Genomic DNA, 20,979 nt, shown 5'->3' on the forward strand with positions numbered 1-20,979 from the left:
CAAGCTGAGATGTTGTATTCAGTTTATCGTGAAACGGGGATCCTATTTCAAACCAGGCTAAAATCGGAAACCGTTTTGATCCCGGGTGGCGCGCGAGCCCGATGCCAGCACCGCAGCTAATGATCCCTGCTTGTGTGGGCGCGGAACGGGCGCACTCTGGCGCCCGTCCAGTGTAAACCGCCCAGCCGAGTGCCAATTTAACGGACCAACTCTCCAGCAGCGCGCTACATTCCCGTCCAGAAGCTAGGCTTCAGAGTCTCAGACTGACCCAGACTTACAGACATCCAGTGCTGTAAGACGTGCGTGTAGAAGGTTAAATCACCGTTTTTTTAATGGCATCTGTCTATGCCGTAATGTCAGCGCCTAATTTGGTGGCGCAACTCTGATTGCTCTCCGTAATTATTTACGATATTTTGTTCCGCTGATCAATAAAATCCATTAAAGACTGAACAGAATTCGGAACATGCATGTGCTCAGTGCAGATTTGATGTGCATGCCACCGAAATCATTGACTTGTTTCTGCTCGTACCGAATCAATTGATCGTTTACACCGAATCCAATCCTCCGTCTACAAATACATCAGAAAAGTGTGAGCGGGCAGACGCTCCGCCATTCTCTGGTCTAGTCTTACTCGAACCGTTAGCTCCGGCGGCGGGTCCGTCTGTATATATGGTGCCGCCCTCGGCTCCCAGCTCGCCGCCGAGGCGCCGGTGCCTCACCTGTTGTATACGTTAGACTTGGCAGCGGGCTGGCCGCCAGACACCGAGCATCTGTGCGGCCACATCGGCCCCGCTGCCACCGGCGGCGGCGGCGGCGCTATTTCAGGAGCGAGCCGCGCCAACACCCAGGCCAGGCCGGCGTTCGGAGGAAACGTGCAGCATTTCACGACAACTTGCCAGCGTCGGCAAAACGTGCGTGGGTAAACCGCTAACGAGACCGTTCAGTGGAGTGGTCTGCCCGGTAAACAAATTAATTACACCCGACCCCCTCGGTCGGCCCGGTTTTTGTTGGACCGCGCGAGCTGGCCCGTGCCACGCGAGGGGTGAGGTCGCGCACGCCGTTTGGGGTAGTCTCGGATCACGGAGTTGGGTTTCAGCAGTTGAACTTTGTTCAGCAGGAGGATGCTGCTGGCGTAAGATTGCAGTGGAAAGCTTGCCAAACTCGCATGGGGATGGAAATATTTCATATTTGCAGGGAAGTTTTCCCACCAAACACATATTGGTAAGATGATTGTAGATCAAGGCCGCCTGAAGTAATTGTTTCCACCCCTTGTTATTGGTGTAGCTTTATATTTAGCCTGTTGCATGATAAACTCTCCTTTTTCCTCCTCGCCCTCGGTCTCGTCCGATCACAGCTTGTTTCGCTGCATTGTGAAATGGAGCTCACCACTCACCAGTGATGTGATGTGGTGGTGACCTTGTGGAAGCTCTATTTAACACAATCTCCTGACAGCAGCCTCCGGTCGCAAGTGTCAGCTGTGAACGTCACTAAAATTCATCCGCGTATGGAGACGACCGCATTTTTGATTAACTGATTAACTGATTAAACAATATGCTCGACCGTCTAGACCCCTGGCGATCACCCAGTCTCTTCCTTCCTTGTCTCTCTCCTTCCCTCCCTGTCGCTCCCAACTCCTCTCAGTCCCTCCTCTCTCCCTTCTGTCCCAGTGTCCCATTCCGCCATACTCTCATATTGGTCCTCCGGTACCAACCGTGTATCAAACTGATCAGCGTTGTTCGCAGTGAAATTGAGCGGTCCGATCAAACGCCCGTGTCCGGCCGGGGCCGCGGCTTCCTGGCCGCTCGGTGATGGCTTTGAGAGGCCCGGGATCAGACCGCCATCAGCGGATGAAGGGTGCCGGCCGTGCTCACTCAATGTCGAAACCAGCTGCTGCATCTCACGGCGCGCCGTCCGGCCGTCAGAGGCTGTCTCGCTCCCCGCCTGCAGGCTTCTCTTTGCTCTTCGTGCCCTGCCGGTCCCCCGCCCTGTCTGTAATCCCGACCCGTTCCCCGCCCTATCTGCCCTGCAGGCTGTCTTTTCCCCCCGCTCTCCCTGCCCTGTCTGTAATCCCGGCCTGTCCGACACTTGCAGACTGTCTGTTCCCCGGCCCCACCCTTCCACTCTGTCTGTCATATCGGTCTTCCCCGTCCTGTCTGCTCTACAGGCTGTGCTGACTCCCGCTTTCCCTGTTCTGTCTGTAAGTCTGCCCCTCCCCCTGTCTGCCCTGCAGGCTGTCTGGCCTTTTGCCCTGTCTGTAACCCCGCACTGTCTGTCCTGCAGGTTGTCTGGCTCCCGCTCTCTCCATCCTGTCTGTAACCCCGCCCCTTGTTGCCCTGTCTGGCAGCAGCACCCCGTCACCTGCAGCCCCCCCCCCCCGCCCTCCTACCCTACCCGACCACACCGCGCCGGCCCGGCGTCCCCCTGCAGGGCACACTCTGCGCCAACTCCCCCCTGCCCCTCCCCTCACCCCGCCCCGTCCCGCCCGCTGCCCCTGTCGCCACTGCACTGCTGCGCTGGCGCTCGCCGTGATATCTGTTGGACCTCTGTCGTGTCATCGGCCGGTCCGGAGACACCTAAACACTCTGCCAACTGACATCACCGCCATACAAATGATACCGGGTCAAAGCGACGACGCCGCGCTCAGCAGCCCTCGGACTGCTCGCACAGGCGGAGCCAGGTCGTAGTTTTGGGAGGTCGGTATGTAGGTCATGTGCAACACGATAGGCGTGATTTAAGATGTGACGCATTTTTAGACAGAAGAGTTACTCGTCTCCATTGCCGGCCATTGATCCATTTGCACCCATCTCTGGCTGATTCCAGAAATATGAATCTAGTCGTCCTTTTTTGGTGCTGACGACTCTGTCTACGTGATGCGACCATCGTTCCATTTTTGGTTTTCACCCCCAAGTGATGATCAAAGATCGCACATTACACTTCGGCTGGTATGCATCTCTGGGGTGGTGCTGTCCCCCAGGGGCGGTGCCGCCCCTCAGGGACGGTGCCGCCCCCCCCCCCTCCCTCCCCCGGGGGACGCGCTCGGCCCCTGACAGGGAGGCGGTGGTCTCACCTCACCTGGCCTCGGGCCAGCTCGGATGGGGGTGGCTCCCCCCCCTGGTCGGTATTTTTGCCACCTGGCAGGCGGGGCGTCGGAGCCGTGCTGCCGTTGGCACAGCTCACAAACCAAGTCCGCCGCCGACGGCACGAGGAATGTCGAGCTCGACGAGCGAAAAATGGCCGGTAATTTTCGTTTTTTGCCTCCGTGCTGTTTTGCTAGGCTAAGCGTAATTTGGTTCAGGAAGGAAGCGTGGACTGTTGGGTGTTTGAACTTTGAAGCGTGCGTATTTATTCCAATTGTATTTCCTGTAGATCTGTAATTTAAGATGTACCATTTTAATACGTTCATCGGCCGGTTAATCTTCGTAATAAATTCCCGGAGGAAGCGTAAAATACTTACTGGGTCATGAAGTGCTCGTGTTACCTCCCTGCCGTCGTCGGATAGGTAAGTAAAATTGCGCGTAAGCAAAAAAAAAAGAAAAGAAAAAAAATGGAAACCTTTGCAATGGAACTTGAGCTTTGAGCATTTTTAACCGTATCCGCTATCCGAAGTCGACACGTAGCAACTTGAAACCAGAAGCCCTATGTGTATTAGACACATGGCTATGATCAGGCCAGAGGTCTAGCCCCTCAACAAACAACCATCACGGTTAGATCTGTGTCAGATTGTGAGATGCATCCGAACCAGGTCTGCAACAACATTCGAAGCACATGCAACACACCACCTTGACACAACAGTGGTCTGCAAGGGCCGGGGCCCTTCACGGAATAATTATAGCGGTGACTGCATACTATAGATAACTACATTATGGCCACGGCTGCAACTGACGTCACATTAGTCCGTGGTCCCGCAATGTAAGGATTGGCCCGTCTTCTCAACTCGGAGATAAGCTACAGAAGCAAAAGCTGTAAGTACCAGACGAAAAGGTTTCAGCTAAACATTCTAAAGAATCTAGAAAGTTGGCAGTCCGAAGCGAAAGCAATGCCTCCCAATTTATCGAGAATGGGTCTTAGAACCTTACGGCCTAGACTCACCGAATCAATTCTCTGCAATATCAGATAGAGGACAGCGTGCATACAATAAATCATGGTCCATCCATGCAAAGTATGCTCGTGAGAAGGCTACGCATGAGTCATGAACCGAGCTTCAGCATTGCTGTAGCTGCGACAGCCCCGGTCGCTGTCTGACGCCATAAGCCCGTCCCGTGTGTCGTCGCTGCAGTCTCCGTGTGACATATGACGACGTCCAAATCAGCGGCTTTTTTTTTAATAAATTTAGTCCGAACCTTTTGATAGGAAAGATTCACAAGGACAGAGCCACCGCTAAGCGATGCTTGTTGCGGTTACCCTGCCCTCTACCCTCCGATCGTGCAATTCCAGGTCTATGGCAGAATTTAGAGTCCAAAGTTTAACGTGCGCACATAGCCGCGCACGGCCGGTCCCCTCACTGACTTCGCCTGGCTACGGCCTGCCACCAACCGCAACCATACCTGTCAGGAGGCCCATAAATGTCAAGCGGCCGTCGCGCTTCGAACCCGGACTGTTTTAACCGGGAACGCGTGCTCTCACCACGCGGAGTCCAACGCTCTACCAACTGAGCTACGGGACCGGGGCCGGCATTAGTGGTCCCGGTGAGGCAATCAGTCCCTCAGTGCGGCCTGTGTCGCACGGTCCGCCTCATCTGGTCATGGTCGTTCCTCCCCGGCGAGCGCCTCGCCTCTCGTCTTTAGCCGGCCCAGGTGGGTCGGATGGTTGATGCCATCTCCTACACTCGACTGTTTTCGCGGTGGTTCGACCACACGGGTTGCGAAACTCCGTGCAGATATCCCGGCTGAGCTTCACTGTTCGTGATGTCGGCTTGTTTTCAGTGGTAGGGATGTGGCGATTCGCCCGGCTGTATAATAGATCAGCATTCGCTCCTTGTGATCGACGTTTGTTGAAATGCTAAGCATACCTACGAGTATGTCTGATTCATGCTTGGGCAGCTTGTAACCATCAATCGACGGAGAAGCATTGGATGCTTTTTGTGTACGCTGTGATATTTTGTTGTTGAACCTCCCAACTAGGTCCGTAACAACACGCGCTCTATGTCTGATTCATGCTTGGGCAGCTTGTAACCATCAATCGACGGAGAAGCATTGGATGCTTTTTGTGTACGCTGTGATATTTTGTTGTTGAACCTCTCAACTAGGTCCGTAACAACACGCGCTCGTTTAGCGAAACGCGTATTGTGCTCGTCCATATGATTGAGAAAGCTCGTCTGGAAATAGTAGGAATCGAAGCATTTATAAGTGGCTACATATTTAACAAATGTGTTCAGCGCTCATTTTTTATGTTAGTTCTACCACGATGTTCTCGATTTACAACAATCCAATGTATTCCAATGCATCATAAAGTGACCAACTACATATTTTCAATTTACGTTTACAGATATATAGGTACAGTGAGTACAAGCTCTTCAAACCGCATCGCTGTCAACCTCTTCGTGATCTTTCGAGAGAGCTGAGACTAAAAGATCATGCAAATGGCCCGTTCCAATCCCTTCCCGGCAGCGAACAGACATCTTCAATCTCTTACCCTTATAAAGTCTGACGCTCTATCTCCTGACCGAAGGCCGGGATTGTTCTGGTCAGGTCAGTGGGACTGATTTGACTTTCAGGGGGGACTGAATCCGGCTACGGCTTCTTGTGATGGGATGGGGACGCGCCACGTCAGGGGTCAGGTGATAGCGAGACAGTGATGGTGCTGAACACTTAGCAGTATCACGAGGACGTGACATGAGCGCAGACATGCCATGTGACTGCAGACTGGAAAACTTCACTGGTGAGGAAGGGGCGTGGGACGTTGATCACGATGTAATATGTATCATGGATGGTTCTGCAAATAATTTATGTCTTCAAAACCCATGATAAGCATACGTGCTTTCAATCATGAATTCCACTCACTTTCAGCTGTTTACCTCCCACCAGCCGGCACCTTACCATCACCTTTCTGTTTGTTTTTGCCGACGATGCACTCGCGCCGACACGGAATCCCTGTTTTTTGCTCCTGCAGGGGCGCCGGGTAGTTATGTGGGGTCACCCGGCGGCACCGGCACGGTGTCGCCTTGACCCAACCTGTGCGCAGTGGGCTGTCACCTATGTGTGTCAGAGTGAGAGGGGGCCGCAGCTCAGAGGGAGAGGGAACGTCCGAGACGCCCTCGGGAGCCCCTGATCATCGGCCTGCCGCTGCCAGCGGAGACTGCAGCGCCCGAACAGGCCGGTAACACGGGGAGGCGGGCCAATCGGAGCCCCAGCGCCGCATACGGCAACGGGCGCTAACGGGGTGCATAACGTCTACTTCGGTAGAGAGCATTGCCCGAGGTTATGATTCGACAGACGTGAATCGTATAGAAAAGGTGTTCAATTGTTTTGAGTGAATGTTCAGCTTGTTTTGGTCTGAGGCCAGCCAGCGATGGAGCGGTGAAAGGCTGCATGCAAGGGCGAGAGGCGGTGTAAACGAGCACTTAGTGATGTCATCACGACTTTGCACTCCGTGAGCGGCAGTTTGGTGGTTGTCATGCAAGCCTTAATCACCACTCAAGGGTCCGTGATTTCGTGGTCCTACAGCGTTTGCCAAATAGAGGCTGGTAATGCCCACCTCGGGCTCTTATGAAAACAGATTGATTACCCTGATGGATTACGTGCTTTTGCGATGTAGCCCCTTAGGAGCATTATAAAGCTGACGTTATTTCGATAGTATTCGCTGAAATGTTTTTTACTTTCGTATTTAGGCCTGGAAGCTTTTTGGGCCCGGTCGAATCGGTGCTTGCCATTTACGGCTCGTCTTTGTGACCCGTTCCATTCGAGCCTTACGTAAGCTATCTGGGACCGTCACGTGCGAGCGCAGACAAACGTGGGTGTGCCTGCGACCGGGGCCGAGCCGGTTTTGCGGGACTGAATCACCGCGGAGGGGCCGGCGATTTCAATCGGCGACGCAGCGGTCCCCAAATACGGCAGGTCTATACGGAGAGGCCGGCCCCGGTCACCGCGCCGTCCGGGCCGCGGTCCGGCCCAAGGTGACCGGCGGGGGACCAGGCGCAGCTCACGGGCACCGACACTGTGACAACTGACATGTCACTGTGAACAGACATCACCTCACTGAACCAATCTATCTTTTTTTAGGCTCTTTCAGTCTAAACGAGACCATTTCAGAACCGGAAGGATGCTAGGAATTACAGGAAGACATTGGTCTGGGTAGGCGCCCTAGTGAAGTCGCCCGGTCTAAAGGCCGGAACACAGCACACGCTTGCAAATCGCGTCGAACTCGCGCCAAGCGCGGAAATCGCTTCGTCCGCTGTGTTTTCACTTGCAATTCAGCTCACAACTCGCGTCGAAAACGCGTCCCGCTTGAAAAACGCTTTGCGCTCCCAAATCGCGGCTGAAACGCGTTGATTATTGATTGCACTTGACCTTTGCACGTGACATCTTAGCATATCAATGCGTCTGTTTCATGACAAAATTTTATGCGGCGTTCTTTCGATGAAAATTTTTTAGCTTTGGTATTTTAAATGACCTCCTCGATCATTGATTAAAATCAGCACAGGCTAAAAGTTACTTTCTTTTGTAGGAAATTCCTTAAAAACAGTTGATGCCATGCCACACAGGTAGTTCATCATGCCACATTGGAACTTAACTATAATTTATGGTGTGAAGTGCTTGAGCGAGGAACATAGCGAGAATAGATACGTGAAGAATCATTGACCTTTTCCTCGAAAATGTAAAAACAATGCCAATATAACTTTTGGCATTGTTTTTACATTTTCGAGGAAAAGGTCAATGATTCTTCACGTATCTATTAACTATAATTTGTTCAGTCAATTTTAGTATTTTAGTCAGTATTTGTTTGCCACGTATCATGGTCACAATCGGTTGTCAGAAGTTTTCAAACGAATACAACACCGCTCTTGCAAATCTAACAACTGTTATCGTTCAATCTAATCTAGCAATTCATTCAATCTAATAATCCAACGATTACCATCTGTGAGTAAACTACATGTTTCTCCTTTTGCGTTATTCAAATCACAGGATATACTTAACCCTCGCCCGCACATGCCATTTTCCCATCCTAGAACGCACATGGGGGGGGGGGGGTTGCCATCCTCCCACGCCATTTCGTTCCTGTTGGAGATAGAGCTTCGTGGTAGGGACCAAAAAGATTCTTTGGGAAGAGACAAATCCAATGATACCCAGTTTTAACTTCTCAGGTCAGTCATTGACCTTCCAGGTCAGGTCAAACTAAAAAGTGTTGCTGTTTTGGGTCACCGTTGGATATCAAGTGCGCTGCTCATCATATAGGTACCAATGACGATGCCGTTTTGTGGTGCCAAGCCAGTTAGAACCTCTTTGTCACACTATCCGACCAGATTTTTGCTGCTGAGGTCCTTTCAGGTCAAGTTAGGTCAAGGTCAATGATATGTGTTTGCATGTCTGTGAGTGTATGTGTGTATAATGATGTGTGCACCGATTGTTTATGTGTCCATATTAAATGAGATCATGAAATGAGAAGGTTTTACCAAAAATATAGTCAAAGAAACTTCACGAAAAGTAAATTCTTAAATTCACGAAAAGTAAATTTTTAAATTCAGCTTGCCTATATCGCAATGCTTTTAGATGACATAGGTTGACCTTGACCCTGGCCTTCACATCTGTACATCGTCGAACAACATGTTCCATGATAGGTGGAAGGTAAGACTGGCAAAACAGGCCAAAATCAAGGTGTCAAAAGCTCACAAGACCCATAGCCAACGCAAGATGTTAAGCATTTGTCATTTGGGTCATGACATGTCCTGAAGAACAAGGTCATATCTCCGAAACCAAAAACCACAGGAACTTAAAATTTTCAGTCAACATCAAGAAAGGATAGAGGAGCAGCTATACGAAATCAGGCTTTTAGCTCTAAAAATGTTGAGTGCAGAGCAGAAAAACTACCTGGGGGGGGGGGAGGGTGGCAACCACCTCCTCCCCCCCCATGTGCGGGCGAGGGTTAACATGACATTGCAGTCTTGTTTAACTTTCGAGTAAACGTGTTGCTCATGGTATTTTCATTATTTTGTCAAAAATGGAGAACAGCCTATAAATTTACAAACGCAAAGTGTTTAATGCCTACAGACAGAATAAAAAATTAAGTGGGAGATTCAAAAACAGGATTGAATTGTAGCTAAATCACGGCATAATTTGGAAGTTGGATGAAATTCCTCTCGGTTTCCAACGAAACCACTTAGCCCTCGCCCGCACATGGCTGGTGGTTACCACCCCCAGGTAGTTTTTACTGCTCTGAACTAAATATTTTAAAAGCTAGAACCCTGATTTTTCGTATAGCTGCTTCTCTATCCTTTCTCAGCGTCCAATTAAAATGGCAAGTTTCTGTGGTTTTTGGTTTCGGATATATGACATTGTTCTTCAGGTCATGTCATGACCCAAATGACCAATACCCAATATCTTGCGTTGGCTTTGGGTCTTTTTAAGCTTATTTCCAAAATGCCTTGAAATATTTTTGAAGCTTACCACGCCCCTATTTGCGGTTCAGCCTACGAAACAAGGCTGGCCCCAAGTCAAGTTAACGCAAGAGTATCTTTGCTAAAACGAGCGTGTGCGCCATTGCGAGACGCAGCGATTGGTACCCGATTTCAAGGTTCCAAGACAACCGGTGACCTCTTAGGCAGGTCAAGGGGCCCAAGAAGCGGGTTCGGTTTTTTGGTAGGGGAGGATGGGGTAATTTGGCCGTTTTTTTTAGGAAGCGCTGTAGCTCGAAACTGGCGACATACTTCTGCACTCTATCAAGGCTGGCAGGTGTAACATTCATTTTACTTTCTTATACAGCAAGCTGAAAATGATAGAGCAACTACTTATGGCTGGATTTTGTCGTTCTACAAAGGTCTGCAAAGCAGGTACATTGCCCCGCTAGCAGGGTTATTTGGCCGGTTGGGTAGAGCAATTTGGCCGGTGTTAATTTGAGGCCTGGGTTTTATGCTACGGGACGGGCAAGTCAGCTTCACCGCCAGCAATGACATGTGTCTTTTACGCATTTTTAGGCTGACTCGATGTCGGACTTATCTTCGAATGATTTTGACTCAGGTCTTATTTCAGCATTTTCCTGCACAACTGAAAATGTGCTTCCTTAGCATACACTGCTAAATCAGACATATGCATTTTATTTGTGGTGAGAAAAACGTCAACTATTTATTCTAGTAAGGAAATAATCGACTAATTTCAATTAAAAAATTCTTAGTAATCAAAGAAATAACTCAACTCAGTCTCAGATCCTCACATCTCATAGGCCTCCGATGTCTGCAAACGAGTTGTTAATAGTGTTTACTAGCTGGAGATGTGACTATCAGTTTGGTTTGAGCAGAGGCCTAGCAACTTCGTCGTGCTGCTTTGCGCAGTGTCTTGATGAGCCCCTAGGAGACAGACTGTGCCGCAATGCCACCGCCAACGGCTATAAACCCAACCAGCTCGGTACGACGACCTTATCATTACATAGGTAGGTGGAATAACCGGGAACGGGGGGGGGGGCACCGGGGCACCGTGCCCCCCTTTATTTTGGCATTTTAACATTAGCCCTATTGGCGTTGCATGGAAAGAATGGGCACAGGGCAGTGTCCCCCCCCCCCCTTAATTGAAGGTGTTTCGCCGCTAATGCTTATCAAGTCGGCCGTTCCAGCTTAGCGATCCTGAGAGCACCGTCAAAGCTGTTCCACTAGCACCGGCAAAATTACCCCGCATTGCCACTCTGAAAAGTTTTGTCTACAAAGTCGTTATGGTTTTACGGAAATACATGAAATTACTCTTTGAAACGCTGAACATCCTAAGCAATGGGACCACAATGTCAAAATTTGTCTACAGCCCGAATTCTACATGCCAGGCATATAATTTTTTTCGAATGGAAGTAAAAGTAACCATTTTCTAATCAATTTTAGGTATGTTTTACCGATTTTGAAGAAAATTAGAAAGGGAGATTTTTGAAGAAAAAAAAAATCCACGGATTCCTCATTTTATGTTGACCGCAGTACAAGATACCTACGTGCTAAGATTTCTTGAAACATCGAAATATAAAAACTAAACAATTTAATACGTTGAACGTATCAAATTGTCAATCAAATGAATACCGATGTGCTGGAAGCAGGAGGCCATGCCGGTATTTTGTTAAAATTGCCGTAAGCCAAGGTGCTTTATTTGGTTTCCATGGTCACTGACGCTATTACGCTTGCATTTCGCGAGCAGAGAAGCTGAAAAGTTGAAACAGATTCAACTTTTCAGCTTGCAACTCGCGCCGGACTGATTTTGCTTGCGTTTCGCTCGCGTTTCGCTCGCGTTTTCCGAGCAGGATCCGGCGTGATTTCGCGGCGTAAAAGCGAGACGACCTGCGTGTTGGGAGCTGAAAATATGCCATGCATTGCAATGGGAGAAGCGAGACGCGATTTGCGAGCTGAAAAGCTGTGTTCCGGCCTTAAGCCCATCCAGTAGACAGGCCACCCAGCCCTCTGACACTCACTGCACCCGGCTACAAGCGTGCTCTTAGGGAAACTTCCCGCGTGTGGGATAAAGTTACCCGTCCAGCCCGGAACAGGGGTTGAGGCGTGGAGAAGGATTTGACTGTCCTGAGGATGGAAACGACGGAGCGATGCTGAATCAACCAGACGTCACTATAAGATGTCGCTGAGTGTCTGTCAGGCTAGTGACGTTAGCATGACCTCACGTCACAAGCAGCCGTCGGGAAACGTCACCAAATTCATTGATCGTCAGAAATGACGCCACAGCCGTCTGAAGAGCGTCGGACTAGATAGTTATGCATCACCAATCAACGGAACTGTGACGTGGTGTTAGAGTCGGACTGACTGCACGGTTGATATCGGTTGTATGATGTCACAGAAATAATAAAAGAACACCGACAAAAAATGTTGGACACGTGCTAGCATATGAAACAACTAGCCATGTGAATTGGCTGAAACTCGCATCTAAATAGAAGCTTGTTTTAGCCATTTCGGGGACTTCATACCAAATTTCCTTTAGTTGATAGGATTTCCAAATGTCATGTTAAACATTTTAATATGTCTCCAGTATTTATAATTATTATTATTATCACGAAGACTTCATACATTACTCAAGCGGACGTCTTCAGATGTCAGGACACCCCCTCGAACCTGGCTGACCTGACCACCTCTCGGGGACCCGGGTGTCGGACACCCCCTCGAACCTGGCTGACCTGACCACCCCTCTGGGACCCGGGTGTCGGACACCCCCTCGAACCTGGCTGACCTGACCACCCCTCGTGGACCCGGGTGTCGTCTTTGGCCGACATCCAGCGGGGCTGCGAGCAGCAGAGCTCCAACTCTGGCCAGGCCGGCTCCACCCAGCTGGACAGCTATATTTATATCGACCTAGAACGGCGTGCCCTGCTGCAGCCTCACCCAGCTGTCACCCTGTTACCCTGGTACACCTTCACCTGGGTGTTTGTTGTCCGGTTACACCCCCACCTGACTGTTCGATGCCTTGTCTTGTTACACCCTCATCTCCCAGCTCGTTGCATGTTATATTCTCGCTAAGAGACGTCTATATAGGTTGTCCGTACTCCGTTGTTATTCATTCGACGCTGTATCCGGGTGTTTTCACAGTAGGCATATTACTCTGATGTTCGTCATATCTTTATGTATTCCATTCAACAGAACCTGGTATAATCCAAGCGTAACACAACAAATATCGCGTAACGGTAGGTGCGAGGCACAAGCTACACCGAGCTGACACAAACACAAAAAGACAAGTTTTCGTAAGGGAACATTAGATGATCGGTAACAGGACAAACATTAACAGCAGAAGCGAAAGCATTGCTGAACAACAAAGGAGTAGTGAATATATAGCACGAAATACTGGGCTGTGATTTCTGAAAATTGAAAGTAAACGTATTTTTTCCGTTCGTAGCAATGCTTCATAAAAAGAGATGGTACTTTTCATCAAGACCTTGGCCAAAAGATGCTGTAATGTAGAAAGATCTGCAAGTTTTTGCTTTGTAACCCTTCATTGCAATAATCTTATTACTTTCAAGGTTATCGATTCATGTGCTTTATGTTTCGATAAGAAAATATGGACGCTATCCAGTTTGTGACAACACAGCCCCCGCCCGAAACAGCTGACGCTGCTGAACCCCTACTGGTAGACGGGCTGGGGCGCCGGCGCCTGCGGCAGGTCGGTGCCCTGCCAGACCAGGTGGCCCCGCTCGTCGGTGGTGTAGCTCCTCGTCACCACGCTGCCGTCGTCCAGCAGGAACTGGAACTTGCCGCTCACCACCGGCACTGTGGTCACCACCTCGTTACCGTCCTCGTCGACCGAGACCACCTCGCGCAGCTGGATGGTCTCCTCTCGCTCGAGGCCGTTGTCGGCCGTGTAGGCGTGCCGCGCACCGGCGTCGCTCCGCTCGCTGGTGAAGCTGGTGATGACGGCGTCGCGGTCGCGGCGGCGCTCCTCGCTCAGCGGGCGGCTGATGTCGGCCTCCTGGGCGGCGGATGGCGCCGGCCGCTGCTGCGCCGGCTGGCGGAACTGCTGCTGCTCCACGCGGACCGGCCGCGGCTGCTGCTGGAACTGCTGCTGCTGCTGCTGCTCAACGCGGACAGGCTGCGGCTGCTGGAACTGCTGCTGCTGCTGCGGCTGCTGGAACTGCTGCTGGTCGAAGTAAGTCGGCTGGGAAGCCTGCTGCTGGTCGAAGAAGGTCGGCTGGGGAGCCTGCTGCCGACGCCGGGTGACTCGGCGAGGGAGCTTGTCGGGCTGGGCCAGCGCCACAGCCGCCACACAAACCAAAATCATCAGCCTCATAATTGCTGGAGGTTCCACCTGGGAGTGTGCAGACACGACCGGGTCTCACCGTGATCTGATGCCTCGTCCTGCCCGTCGCCTGGCCTATATACCATGCAATCCAACCAGAGCAATCCTCTTTCCCTCTGGTAAATTTGCAGGAAGTCCCGGTGTAATAGGATCGGCGCTCACTTTCCTTTCACCGATGCTCTGATACCGGTCATCGCACGGCATGGTGCGGCCCCGCCCGACCGCGCCCTCCTGCCGACCGCCGCGCCGTGCAGCGAGCCGGATGGCACAATCGGCAGTGGACATTGGACAATTGGCCGGCCTGTCCGCCGCCGAGACACGACAATGGTTGGACTGCGAGCTGAGTGAGCTGGGAAGGGTAGGACGGGCCTCCCGCCGACTGAGGGGGCGGCCGAGACCGCGCGGACATCCCCGCGTGGCGGCTCCTCAGCTGTGCCCCTACTGAAAGACACGGTCGATGGTGGGCGGTGATAATTGCAAGCTGTGAGTGCAAGCGAAATGCATCCTGGATTCAGGGTGCATTGTCTGCGCACATCTGTTTATGGACAATGATGATAAATATCCGTCGAAACAATATAAGTTTTATATGGTGCGAGATGGTGTCCTTTTCAACAACTTTGAAAAAGATGCGACCGTTCTCCGGTACTTACACTTCATGGAACTATCAACTGAATATCAACCGATTTGTTTAGAACTAGTTTAGTACCTACAATGAACAGGGAAAATATGAAAGTACAGACAAGTGCCTTCCTCCTCTCTCGAGCAACTAAAAATAACCTTATATTGCTTCGAAGCATCAACCAGGGGAGCACTTTGCTTCAGGGTAGCGTTAAGCGTAGTTGATTTGAAAGGCTTTTGTGATGAAAATGAATGTATTTGTGGTTGGAACACCCTGCTACGCTTACAATGGCACTTTTTAAAAATTCGTAAAATTTTATTTCAGTAGAATGTAAAGTATGGCGGCATTTTCTTCAGATCCGATTATCGATGAATTTTCATTCAATACTCAGACGTTCAGTTGTCGCTGGGCGCCGCCCACTAGCTTGTCGAAACTCACAAAACAGGATGAGAACACGTCAGACTGGAATGGTCCGTGCTCCCGCGCGTATGTCCACACACACCGCTCGTCGTTGACCAATGACCCATTGTCCTGGCCCGATCTTTTGCACTGCAACAGATGGAAAGGAAACCGACTCTGAGATATGTAACGGCAATTACGACAGTAACCGATACAATTAACACCGACGAGTCCAGTCGAACGTATAGGTGAAAGGTTGTGCGTTAACACAAGCCAGATTGTTGCAATTTTTCACCAATTTTCCTCCCGTTTCTAAGCCAGCTGTATAAATGGCTGGCGGTGCTGCAGCACAGACATCAGACGCAGTTCAGATCTGCTCCAGTCTACATACATCGTGCAAGTTCAGCCCACTCAGCCATGAAGGTACTGATCGTGGTGTGCCTGGCGGCAGCGGCACTGGCTCAACCAGACAAACTGCCTCATCGCTTCGGCTCAAACAGACAGCAGCTGCGCCAGCACGCTGTCATCGACCAGAAGTCGTTCCAGCAGCAGCCCAGCCACTTCCAGCAGCAGCCAGTTCAGTTCCAGCAGCAGCCCAGCCACTTCCAGCAGCAGCAGTTCCAGCAGTCCAGCCATTTCGACGACGACGAGTTCTCTCAGCCGGCTGACTTCCAGCAGCCACAGCAGCACTTCCAGCAGTCGAGCCAGTTCCAGCAGTCGAGCCAATTCGACGATGACGAGTTCTCTCAGCCAGCTGCCCACTTCCAGCAGCAGCAGTTCCAGCAGCCGCAGCCGGTGCGCGTGGAGCAGCAGCAGTTCCAGCAGCCGCAGCAGCAGCAGCAGTTCCAGCAGCCGCAGCCTGTCCGCGTTGAGCAGCAGCAGCAGCAGTTCCAGCAGCTGGCGCAGCCGGTTCGCATTGAGCAGCAGCCGCAGCCGGTCCGCGTGGAGCAGCAGCAGTACCGCCAGCCGGCGCAGCAGCGGCCGGTGCCGTCCGCCGCCCAGGAGGCCGACATCAGCCGCCCGCTGAGCGAGGAGCGCCGCCGCGACCGTGACGCCGTCATCACCAGCTTCACCAGCGAGATGAGCGACGCCGGTGCGCGGCACGCCTACACGGCCGACAACGGCCTCGAGCGAGAGGAGACCATCCAGCTGCGCGAGGTGGTCTCGGTCGACGAGGACGGTAACGAGGTGGTGACCACAGTGCCGGTGGTGAGCGGCAAGTTCCAGTTCCTGCTGGACGACGGCAGCGTGGTGACGAGGAGCTACACCACCGACGAGCGGGGCCACCTGGTCTGGCAGGGCACCGACCTGCCGCAGGCGCCGGCGCCCCAGCCCGTCTACCAGTAGGGACGGGGGCGTCAGCTGCTCTAGCTAATTATGTGCCTAAGCTGTTGAATTCTTGTCATGTTATCAGCTCACAATGTATTTGTTGAAATATACTCGTACTAATTGAATAACCACCTTTGTGTTTGAGAGGCAATATAACGTGAGATTGCCTGATGCCTAGAAAGGCTCAGAGTGCAGGATTTTTCTTTCCCGAAATCAGAAGGTCAATGACGGTACGATGAGCGCCATATCACCCGTCACATAAGTCATTTAGCGGATCGATGTCAGCTGTGAGTCGCTGGGAAAAGCAGTGAGGTGGCGTAGAAAATTAGTAAGTTATTGGACACCTACCTACTGACAAATTTTCATACTTAGGTATTGCTAAGGCCTAAGCTACGAAAGTTACTGCGCTACCCGAAGGATACATTTAATAATTCAGTCTGCGCAATTACATCTATACCTATCCTGTATTTTTTTTTTTTTTACAGATCTTTATTCTTCAGGTCACGCTGTTTGGCATTATTTCACATTTCTTTCCTCAGTTACTCTATTCTTTCTGTTTAGTATTCACATCACTTCCCACCACCCATCCCCACCCATCGCGCGGTGGGGGGACGCGCCGATCCATCACCAGCGGGGCCTCTCGACCGGCCGGTGTCTGGGTCAAGGTCACCCCGTGAGTCACCGGGTCGGCGACGGTTCACGGCTCGCGTCCGTCGCCGGCCGCGCCCACAGTCGATTACTCGCGCTGTGCGGGGCGCCGCGACTGTTTGTAAACCATGTATGGCAGAGGGAAGGTAGGACTGGAAGGGAGAGAGGAGGGAGAGGAAGGCCCCGAGGTCGATGAGACAATGGCGCCCCTGGGATATTGTTGTCTGAAGGGGTATTGTGCTGTACTAGCCACAACGTCTGGGTGGAGCTCGTTGCTGCGATTTGATTACCTACAATAGTGACTTGTGTGTTTTTTGTTTGTTTTTGTTTTTTGGTGAGTCTCTTCCTCTTGCCACGCCTCTGGAGTGATTGTTTTCTGCATTAGCTCATGTTTTATTACATTGTGCGAATGTTGTTAGAGTAACCGCCGATATGCGTAACATATTGGTAACATATTGGTATGATTGACTTGGCTCAGGGCTCCTTCGCTTGTTTTTTTTCCTCGGTACTTTCTTACTTATAAGAGCGTAGCTACTGCTCGTAAATGGGATCGGAAAGATATTTTTTTGGAAATGGCTATTCTCAGATGAAATTGATAGAAGTTTCCTATGAAAATTTCGGACTCTGTCGAGCCCTGATAACCAGTTTAAATCCAGCGACGCTGGTCGCTGACCTGACGCCCACTGCACCGCAGCGGCGGCTGAAGCTGAGGTGCTGTGACGTCTTCAGCGGGCTCTGAGCAGTGTGGCTGCCCGGTGACTGTGCCAGAGTCAGCGCCGGGGGGGGGGGGGGAGCTCGGACCACCAAATCAGCATTCGATGTCAGCCGCGGAGATCGGCCAACAGTTGAGCAGCAGCTGCACTGGTATTGGAGCATATACCTACCAATTTAATTATAGTGGCAGGGCAGTGGGCATTGTTATTTCATGAAGGAATGGCGGTTCGGCAGCATTCAGAAAGTGTCAGCGGCTCGGCAGTGGCCGATACGGCAGCTGATACATATAGGGCTGTTTTATTTCCCTGGTCGGTACTGACAACAGCGGTGAACGTGACAGATGTAACCTACATCGAGTGAACCGCCTATTGGCAGCAATCCGATCAGCAGGGCCGTGGTCTAAGTTCCAAACGGCGGCTCTTTGACAGACGGTGAACGGAGTGTTTGTTTATATCCCATGTCATAGGTTTTCCCGCTGTCATGACAAGGATTCAAGACGACAATTGTAAAATGATTAACACGCTTTTGTTGATTGTTGATAACTTGTCCAACATATCAAAAATGTTTATTTATCAATTGCGACGACATCATAACATGAGGCGATGCACATAGGCTGTCGCCAATCACAAGTGTACAAACCTATATTAAAGTCTCGAGGGTATTTATAAAATTTGATGGTCAATAGTTGCAAACCAAAATGATAAATAAAATCTAAATCTTTTTGTATTTTAGACGTTTCGACAACAATGTGCCACCGTCATGTTATTGTTAATTGTGGGCTGATGTTATCTTAAAATGTGATTTGTGACTTTAGGTATATTTTGTCTCAATTAGGTACTGACGATGGCACATTGTTGTCGAAACGTCTAAAATACAAAAAGATTTAGATTTTGATTATCATTTTGGTTTGAAACTATTGGCCATCAGATTTCATAAATATCTCGAGGGTATGCTGTGAAATTACCGTGATATCTCATGGTAATATACTATACTCTTGTGCGAGGGGATAATATTTTTTTTCTGAAAATTATGTTTGACTTTGCAGTTCGTTACTGCACAAATTTGGATCCACACAAACTGCCCTTTTTCTAGAAGAAATCAACAGATTGTTGGTGTATGACTCACTCCAACGTTTGTTGGGACTGGTTACAGTGATATAAATCGCATTGTGCTCGTTTTAACCCGCGCCCTGGTGGGGTCTGTTTATAACGCGACCTGGTGGGGGGGGGGGGCTATTTTTGCCCCCCTCGTATCTCCGAAACTACTGGACGGATCCGCAAAATTCAAACGGCGTTCGAAAGGCCTGTCAAATTTGTCGAGAGAAACCAAATTTCATTGACCTCGGGGTCACCGATGACGTCACAGGTCAGGTCAAAGATGAAATGTTTCACCGTTCACGGGTCTGCTAGGGAATGCGCTATAACACCGAGGAAAACGCATTTTGTCGATAATCAGCGATAGGGCGTCAGTTGCCTAGTAGATATGTTGCTATTAGAGGTCACTGACAATACCAGGTCAGGTCACAGGTCAGGTCACCAAGGGTCACAGGTCAGGTCACATGAGCCCAACTTTACTAAGGTTGTGTGATCAGGCGCGTAACCACGAGTTTGAAGTTACTGGGGACCACATGGAGGGCCGCGAAGACCAAATATTATATTTCAGGATCAGCCTTGGTCCGAGTGGGGTGGGGGGGCAGAGGGTGGGTGGGGGGGGGGGGGCGTTTTTAGCCACACCTGCCAGTTTTTTTGTTGGGCGTGTAAGGAAAGCCGCGGCGCGCACCGTCGCGAAACTTGGTAGGTATAGCCTATGATACCTCAATTTCGCATCGTGTGTGAAAATTTCGACCGCCGGTCACCTATAAGGTGAGGTCACCAGGTCAAGTAAAGTAGCCATGCCTCTAGAAAACTTTGTGACTGTCATTCCTACAGTTTACATCCCAGAAGTTTGAAACTCAAACTTTTGCATGAGGAAATCAGTACCTATAAACAATCGTCTCAAAATTTTCACATCGGTGACCTAATGTCAGGTCAATTTTGAGACCTCTTCGTTATAAGTCATTGGGAAAAATTAAAATGCTCTTCTTTTGGCCCAAAACACATTCAAACACCGTGACACAGGTAAACACTGAACCGGAAAATTGCCCCTTGTGACCCCTTCTATGCCCCTGAGGTCATCTCCAGGTCATGAAACATCTGCAACAGTTTTTAATTATAACTTTAGGTAGAAACATGCTAGAGCCCTTAAAACACCATGAAAGGGTTCAGCTCAACAACACCAATCGAATGACATGCAACATGACCTTTTCCGTGACCTTGACCAGGGGTCAAATTTTCATGTTGACCTTTACAGGTAAATTTATAATTCATTCGACGCGTCTCGACGAGACAAACGCGATGCCGGTAAAATCAGCGTCATACAAGTTTTGAGTCAAAAGTTATGATCCAAAAACCTTTTCCGCAAAAAAAACGCCAACCTGGAAGCTAAACCGTTGACCTTAGGTCAAATCTGAGAACATTAATCAGAAAGGCATTCAAAAGAGCTATCGAATGCGCTTTCCCGCAGCAATGCAGCTCTATCGGTTCCTGACTTATGCGCCGATTTGTGAAAAGTTGTCAAAATTGGCAACAAACGTTCGTGAAAATTTTACCTTTGGTGACCTCCAGTGACCTCATCGCTGAACCGATTAAAATTGACAGAAGTAATTCTGAAAGACACTGTAGCGAGCTATATGTTGCTTTTTACCGCGTCTTTCTAGCTTGCTTACTTTCCGAGATAATCTGGTGCGGCCAAAAAGCTCCCCCCCTCCCCCCACCATGGCGAAGTTGGCCGAGAGGCCCACCCGGGCGCTGGCTAAACAAAATATCCATAGTTTTGTCTTTTTTACTACCTACATATTACTCTTCACGTCGATTTAGAGACAATAGTTGGCAGCAAATTAAGGAGGTCTTCGGTTTTACTGGGGACGGTCCCCAGTAACCTAAAAGTTACTGGGGACCGGTCCCCAGTGTCCCCAGTGGTGGTTACGCGCCTGTGTGTGATGCATGTTTTATGGCCAATTTTTCATTTCCAACTCAATGGTGTTGGTTATAAGACTATCAGGTACGGCTTAGGTCACTTTCTGGTGAAGTTTAGGTCAAGGTCAGGTCAAGGTCAGGCCAAAAAAGGTCAAATTTTAAAGTTGATAGTTTTGCATAAAATGGGTATTGATTCGATGCAGCTCGTCACGGGGAGTCTAATGGTGGTCTTTGTTTTGCGCTACGGGGTCTAGAATTGCTAAAAATTGAGGTTGAAAATTTGACGTCATCAATTTTGAACAGTTTTTTCGCTATAACTTCGCCACAAAAAGAGGTATCAATCTCA

General features: G+C 50.1%; 2 protein-coding genes across 2 annotated transcripts; one reads left to right on the top strand and one right to left on the bottom strand.

The window, feature by feature from the left end:
• Window positions 1–13,238: 13,238 nt before the first annotated feature.
• LOC122390075 lies at window positions 13,239–13,901 on the bottom strand. Its single transcript, XM_043382705.1, has 2 exons — window positions 13,701–13,901; window positions 13,239–13,583 (listed from the first exon to the last, which is right to left on the bottom strand). Exons 1-2 carry the CDS (start codon window positions 13,899–13,901, stop codon window positions 13,239–13,241), a joined length of 546 nt encoding a protein of 181 aa, XP_043238640.1.
• A 666-nt stretch (window positions 13,902–14,567) lies between these two features.
• On the top strand, window positions 14,568–16,465 carry LOC122390074 (putative uncharacterized protein DDB_G0271606). The gene is made up of 2 exons (XM_043382704.1): window positions 14,568–15,723; window positions 15,808–16,465. Exons 1-2 carry the CDS (start codon window positions 15,346–15,348, stop codon window positions 16,273–16,275), a joined length of 846 nt encoding a protein of 281 aa, XP_043238639.1. The 5' UTR covers window positions 14,568–15,345; the 3' UTR covers window positions 16,276–16,465.
• Window positions 16,466–20,979: the final 4,514 nt, after the last annotated feature.

Source organism: Amphibalanus amphitrite, unplaced genomic scaffold, assembly GCF_019059575.1.
Source record: "Amphibalanus amphitrite isolate SeventyFive unplaced genomic scaffold, NRLGWU_Aamphi_draft 000381F_arrow, whole genome shotgun sequence".
Classification (NCBI taxonomy): Eukaryota; Metazoa; Arthropoda; class Thecostraca; order Balanomorpha; family Balanidae; genus Amphibalanus; species Amphibalanus amphitrite.